The sequence below is a fragment of the Eurytemora carolleeae genome, unplaced genomic scaffold (assembly GCF_000591075.1).
Source record: "Eurytemora carolleeae unplaced genomic scaffold, Eaff_2.0 scaffold5, whole genome shotgun sequence".
Classification (NCBI taxonomy): Eukaryota; Metazoa; Arthropoda; class Copepoda; order Calanoida; family Temoridae; genus Eurytemora; species Eurytemora carolleeae.
In genome coordinates this window covers 358,624-366,174 of record NW_019396741.1, presented here as the reverse complement: position 1 = coordinate 366,174, position 7,551 = coordinate 358,624, and the positions used below count along the sequence as shown (strand labels likewise).

Here is a 7,551-nt window from a genome sequence, read left to right as displayed (position 1 = left end):
CTTTATGCATGAAAACTATATTCTGCTATTCCTTTATGCATGAAAACTATATTCTGCTATTCCTTTATGCTTGAAAACTATATTCTGCTATTCCTTTATGCATGAAAACTATATTCTGCTATTCCTTTCTGCTTGAAAATCGATTCCTTTTTTCCTTTCTGCTTAAAAACTTGCTCAGCTAAATTATTGAGATGTTCTTGCTTTTTTTCTAAAAATTGATAATCTTCAATTTGTGTTTGTGAATTGAGTGCGCTGAGGGGAACTGCAAGAATGTAAAAATAAATTCAGTAAAATTGTCTCATCCTTTTATGTAAACCCCTGTACGTTGAAATGTTAAAAATTGAATGCAAAATTACTGCTGCTTTATAAATAAATAAATATGATAATATATATTTGTATGTTCATGTGTGGCATATTAATGGTGGGATAATTATATGATAAATTGTGTTTACTATACAATTTATGAATATATATATCAAAACATATTATTCATATATCAATATACGTACATATGCATATTGAGCTGAAAACTTCAGAATCAGATAACCTTAGTATACTCAATCAGATACCCTAAATATACCAATCGCTCAATCTAAATATCCAAATTGAAAACAATCGGTTTCTGTGAAATATTTTATATCCCAGTGGATTACGGGTAATATACCTGGTTAGGTTTATATATTCAGAAGGATACAGAAGTAGGATACATGGTTTATCATGGCTAGGTTTATATATCCAGGTTGGATAGGAGTAGGATACCTGGTTAATCATGATAAGATTTATATCCATTAGGCTAAAGCACGGTGGATTTCTAATAGGCCTAGGATTAGGCCGGGTATTGTAAAAAGTCTGAACGCACCATGGGAGATGTCATAGTTAGCCCTCCGACGGGACTATGCCAAGAAAATTGACCCCTGTCGTACATTAGTCCGGTTAGGGCGACGTACTGTACCATAGGATTGGGTCAGTACACGCTCATATCTGGTAGGCCGGTACAAACTGAGCAGGTCTTGTTCGAATTCAAATTTACTACGGTCCAGAGTGAAAGAAGTAGGATACATAGTTTATCATGGCTAGGTTTATATATCCAGGTTGGATAGGAGTAGGATACATGGTTTATCATGGTTAGGTTTATATATCCAGGAGGATACAGGAGTAGGATACCTGGTTTATCATGGTTAGGTTTGTATATCCAGGAGGATACAGGAGTAGGATACCTGGTTTATCATGGTTAGGTTTGTATATCCATGTGGATGTAGGAGTAGGATACCCATCTCCCAAACAATCTACTCTAACGGTGGCTCCGACCTGATAATTCAAAGAGTTGTTAAAAAATAATTGTGGCAAAGACTCAATTTATTTTATCTTTTACAGTGCCGTTAATACTTAACTGTTTCATAGAAAAGTCTTTTTGTATTATTAACCAGCAAACGTTAGACCGGCTAAGTTGATTTAGTTGGTGGGTCTAAATGATTTATCCCAGTTCAACCAGTTTAATTTGTAATCCATTGAACAAACTTGAGGTCTTACTTCAGTGTCTGAAATCATCTTACCTGAACTGTAATATTCTTAGGTTTCCGAATCCAATAAGGTGGCGTCCCAATCTGAAAATTTGAATTTATAAAAACTAGAATTTTGAACAAAAAAGAACAAGAAAGGTTGACTGCATGGAAAATAAATCGAATATCGTTGATTTATTGAATTCATTTTACTGCCAGTCCCCGGAATTGCATTTTCGAATAAATCCAATTGTAATTTTTATTGCAGACTGAAAATATCAAACCTATAAACACATTATTGAAAAAATAACATTTAGAAGAGAGCTAAAAACAAACTGTAAAAAATCAAACCAAAATTCTTTGTTGAATTTTTGAAGGTCTATTAAAGGCCACTTAGCTTCAATATTAAATGCCATTTCGTGGAAATAATTACCACGAGAAGAAAAACCTGTTGTTTATTTTCTAACATTTGTAACTAACCATACAATCTAAGTTCAGGGGCGTATAGTTTACAGATTAAATCTTACACCGGGCTTAAACGCTCCTGTCATGCTGCAGAATTCTACAGGGCCCCCCCCCCTGTAGAATTCTGCAGCTCACGCCATTTACTCCCTTACCTTGAAAACTCTCTGTCCAGTTTAAAAGTTTGTACACAATAAAATCATCTCTACTGGTGTGTACCTGCAGCTCAATAGAGCGCTCTTCCATTTCACCGGTTTCTGTGATTGTAGCGCGGCAAATGTACACTCCAGCATCAGCTGACTGCACACTGTTTATGTGCAGTCCTCCAGGCACAACGGAAAACTTCGCATCTAATAATAGAATTCTTGACATAATATTAAGTGATTTCAACACTTGATAGTTTTATCAGTAATCTACAGCAATATCCATTAAAACATATTTTTTTTTTATATCTCAAAATCATCTTTTAATTAACACTTTTTCAATTATTGCGTTGATTTCACATGTTACATGCAACTAGAAAATTTTCAAAATATATTACAACCTCATAATTATTATTCTGTTTAAATTTAGATTATTTCTGGAAAGCTTAAATTCTGTTAGAATTTAAAATCCCATCTTGAAGTGCAAATTACTTTTACTTTCCCTCCTCTGGATCCTTCCAACATAGTTAAGGAATAATTGGTATTCCAACCCTTCACACAACTTTATAACATTTAGATTAACTTTATAAAGGAAAAAAGAAAATGGTGAACTGAAAAATCTGGTAACTTAGGACTGGGCACTTTGAGAATTTTTTTCTAAAAGTGGTTTGTAAAATTAAATGAAAAATCAGACTCACTAAGGTCATTTTTATGAATTTTGATTTTTTACAGGCGTTAAAGAAAGAGTTGTTCTTCTATCTCTGAAAAGTTTTAATTAAAAAAGAATACTTACATTATTTTAGTTAAGTTAGAAAGGCTAACAAACAAGAAAGAAAATGTCACTCTAAGACAATTCTTTAAGAATAAAGGTAAAGTGACTATTGGTTAATGAAGTTAAAGATTGTCTAAAACAAAACAAAAACGATCTAATTTCGTTCACGAAACAACGATTAAAAATGTAAAAACAACTATTACAGTTTTAAAGTAATTAAAAACGATTCTTGTCTCAAAAGATAGTTAATAACTACGATGGTTTTGTTTTCGTTTTTCTCGTGGTTAAACATAACTATCAGTTTGTTTTCAGTAAAGTGCATATGATCCATCCCTAGTTCTAATACCTGATCTTACTGTTGAATCATGCCGAATCCAGTCAATTCTAGGTGGATAGGTAGCTTCAGCTCTTAAAATTCATTTAATTTAATTTTAAAGTGTGATTCCATAGTATTTAGAGCAAGAGTAACGATTCCGGAAATCCTTTTCCCCCCCTTCCCCCCCCCCCAACCACCCACCCCCCTAACAGTTAAGATTAAGGGGATCAAATAGATGAAGAAAATTAAATAATTTACTTTTCATAAGTATCTAGAAAAAAATTCAAACTTGAAAATTATTTTTTAAATCTAAAAGCAGTCCAAAAATCCCAAAAAGGAGAAGGGGAAGGGGAATGAGGAAAGGAGAAGGGAAAGGTTAAGGGGGGGAAGGGGAAGGAAAAGGGAAAGGTTGAGGAGGGAAGGGGAACAAGGAAAAAGGAAGGGGGAAAGGTTAAGGGGGGAAGTGGAACAAGGAAAATAAAGGGGAAAGGAGAAGAGGGTGGTATTTATATTCTGGAAATTATGATGGAAGAAATAAATTTGGAAGATACCATCAGTAGAAAAGTAATAAACCTGCAAAATATTGTTGTATTTGTGTTTATAACTGCCAACTGTACTGCTGAACTGTCCTGCCATCGTAATCCATCTAAATAATAGTATAATAGTTCCAGGGTACTTTAGTACTTAGAACTTTTTAAATGATAATGACTGTAAAACCAAATAAACAGCTTTTATGATCATAGTAAAAAGTTTTCAACGGCAAAGAACATTTATTCTTAGCAACAAAGGAACTGATAACTGGGTGCAAAGTTTTCTAATACCTAAATATATCTTTGCAACATGATGGTGTAAATTTTTGATATTCAAACTTTATCTAGTAAAGCACAGAGTTTGAAATATCAAAGGTTTTCACTGCATTATTGCAAATATAAAAAATTGGAAAATTTAAGTTTTAATTAATTAAAATTTAAGTTTAAAGGCAAGATTTTGTTATAAGTGTTCATTTTCCCATGAAAATATTAAACAAAAGCCTTCTAATTACTCATATTTGATTATTTTCAAAGAATTCAACCTTTAAAGGAACTGTTGACGTAATTTTAAGTGACCCCCCATTTAAAAAAAAGACATGTACAATTCACAACAGTACTCTTCAACCTATTTTGAATAAAAATGTTGGGAATTGTTAAATTGATTTTTTTTAATAATCTGCAAGTAGTTTTTTCTTAAACCAGCCATTGAAAGTTATCAATTTCTAGCAAGAAAAATAGTGATATCCCTATTATCCTTGCTCGATCATAAAGGGTAACATTGTGAATTGAATAATCCACTCCAAAAACTGGAGTCTACGTCTATAGGCATAAAAAAATCAAAACTTTTGTAAAAGTCTTAAATACATTTTTAATACAAAGATTAATTTTAAATTTGTTCAATGCTAACATGTAAAAACATTTTTAGAAAAAAATAATTTTCAGAAATTTCAAATTCCTTTGATGCCTGCGAGGACAGAGAAAATGTGATTTATGGTGGCATTTTCTTTACACACAAAAAAGAAGATTTAACTTAACATAAAGTAAGGTAAAAAGCAACATAGGTAAAAAATCAAGTTCATATTTTATAAGATACTAAAGAGTAAAAATTTCAATTAAAAAAATATTATTGATCATTTTATTAGACTTTTTACTCAAGGGTTTTCTCAAAAAAAATTAAGCTAATTTGGTTCAGCCGTTTGGCCAGCTATAACTGACATATATATATATATATATAAATATGAGAAAAGAGCTTTATTATATAGATGAATATTTAAGATTTATACTAACCAAACACTTTGATTTGCACGTAGGTCCTTGAGTATGTTTTAGTGCCGGTTGACTTAATGCACATATATCTACCAGCGTCTGACTGATGTACAAAAACCAACATATGTTTTTCATGGTATTTTTGAAAGATCAAACAATCTCATTTTCCCTTGTTTTTGAATTTGATATACTCATCACCTTTCATCCGGTTTAAAAATATTTTGTTTTTTAGAAGGTAAAATAAATTGGCAATTAAAGAACTACAGGGTGTCCCACAAAACATGACAGTTGAGAGTAAAAATTAAAGGTCATCGTTAATTTTTGAAATAATTTGCGGCATTTATAATTTGTCAATCTACTTTTACAATTATGATTCTTGAAACAATAATAAAAAATTAAACATATTTCTGGCATTTCACAAAAATTGGTCTGCCATTTTTGAGCTTAAATATTACCGAAGTTTCATATAGATTTCAATATATTAAATACTACTGGAGTTTCGTATAGATTTCAAAATATTAAATATTCCAGGAGTTTCATATAGATTTCAATATATTAAATATTATCAGAGTTTCGTATAGATTTCAATATATTAAATATTATCGGAGTTTCGTATAGATTTCAATATATTAAATTTTACCGGAGTTTCGTATATAGATTTCAATATATTAAATATTACTGGAGTTTCGTATAGATTTCAATATATCAAATATTACCGGAGTTTTGTATATAGATTTCAATATATTAAATATTACTGAAGTTTCGTATAGATTTCAATATATTAAATATTACCAGAGTTTCATATAGATTTCAATATATTAAATATTACCGGATTTTTGTATATAGTGTAACAGTGGGCGAGTTTTGTTGATCTTTTACGATCAGCAATTCAAGGATTTTTTGGATCGCTGAGATCATAGCTACCAAGGGGAATCATGCCCCCTTTCCCCCCCCCCCATCTTTAACCCTACGGTTGGACTTTAGAGTCCTATTTTGAATCCTAAAGGATTTATTTGAGTTTGCATTTGGATTCTTATTATGAAGAGCGTTGAGAGAAGGGAGTCTTACGATCCAATCCTGAGCAATACCACACGGTACATATATTAGGTCTTTAGGGAAATCGCTAAGTAGCGAAACAATTTCAATATATTAAATATTACCGGAGTTTCATATAGATTTCAATATATTAAATATTACCAGAGTTTCATATAGATTTCAATATATTAAATATTACCAGAGTTTCATATAGATTTCAATATATTAAATATTAGCGGAAATTGTATAGATTTCAATATATTAAATATTACCGGAGTTTTGTATAGATTTCAATATATTAAATATTACCGAAGTTTTGTATAGATTTCAATAAATTAAATTAAACCAAAATTGTCGAAACTTAACGAAAGTCGATTGTGATGGGACTTGTGGTTTTAGGTGATAATGTATTGTACTTCTAAACCTGGTTGACAAATTATAAGCAACATTTATTTCAAAGATCAAAAACAACCTATATGTTGTCTCTGAACATCTCGTGGAACCCTCACACACTGTGTTTTGAAAAAATGTCAATATATTGGAAGATACTGAAGTATTTTACAGAACCTTTAATTGCTTAAATGTCCTGAAATTATTGATTCCCTAAATCAGTAATGGTAAAGAAGTATTGATTATATTATATGAAAGAACCGACCAAAGAAATATATTACAATTATTTACTACACAAAAGCTAAAAAAATGTTGCACTAAATTTGCACAATTTAATTTGTTTGTGGATCTGTTGTCCAGTGAATGTAAAGGTTTTATTTTCACAAAAGGGGGCAATGTATTAAAAACAAAATGAAATTTTAAAATTTTAAATCCCCCCACCCTTTCAGCCAAAGAAAGTATTTTGTTTTTAATCTATTACTTTTGTTAATTTGTATTTTCTTGAATAATGAATTTGAAAGGTTTTATTGATCCAACCAGATTTTTATAAAAATCTTTTATTTTTAATTATGTGCAATCTATATTTAAATTGGCTTGCATAATTGTTGCAAACTCAAAAACTTGAGCAGAAAATTCAGAGCACCTTTAAAGCTAAAATTATACTCTTACAGTTCCTTTAAGAACAAAAATATTTTCCGTTTCAGAGCACCTTTAAAGCTAAAATTAAGTCTTACAGTTCCTTTAAGAACAAAAATATTTTACTAGATACAAGATTTTGAAATTATGGAAATAAGATTTCACGTTTGGGACATTGCAAAAAAGACAAGAAATGTTTCCATGCAAATATTCTGCAACCACATTTAACAACTGTCAGAATTACAATGTAGGAAATCTAACATACTTTAAGTTAAACAAGTTGGAGAACTTAATAAAAAAAACACAATTTTATGAAAAACACAAAATACAACCCTATAGTCAAGTTGTTTCTCCAAATAGCTTGATAGAAGTAAACAGATTTGTATAAGACTTTTTATCCCATAACATATAATGTAATGCTCAAAACATCTAAAGCTTATTTTAATAAAGACATGTGAACAAATATGGAATTATGCTACAATTTTGCAACCTCGTAAAGCTC

At 30.5% G+C, this 7,551-nt stretch overlaps 1 protein-coding gene across 1 annotated transcript in view; it reads right to left on the bottom strand.

The window, feature by feature from the left end:
* The window catches only part of LOC111708062 (neural cell adhesion molecule 2), an 84,914-nt gene that overhangs the window by 42,086 nt on the left and 35,277 nt on the right, over positions 1–7,551 (bottom strand). The window contains exons 7-12 of the mRNA XM_023481314.1: positions 5,010–5,091; positions 3,766–3,838; positions 3,223–3,284; positions 2,181–2,311; positions 1,554–1,604; positions 1,218–1,308 (exon numbers count right to left, since the gene is read on the bottom strand). Coding sequence (XP_023337082.1) covers positions 1,218–1,308; positions 1,554–1,604; positions 2,181–2,311; positions 3,223–3,284; positions 3,766–3,838; positions 5,010–5,091 — 490 coding nt within the window. The remainder of the gene's footprint in view (positions 1–1,217; positions 1,309–1,553; positions 1,605–2,180; positions 2,312–3,222; positions 3,285–3,765; positions 3,839–5,009; positions 5,092–7,551) is intronic.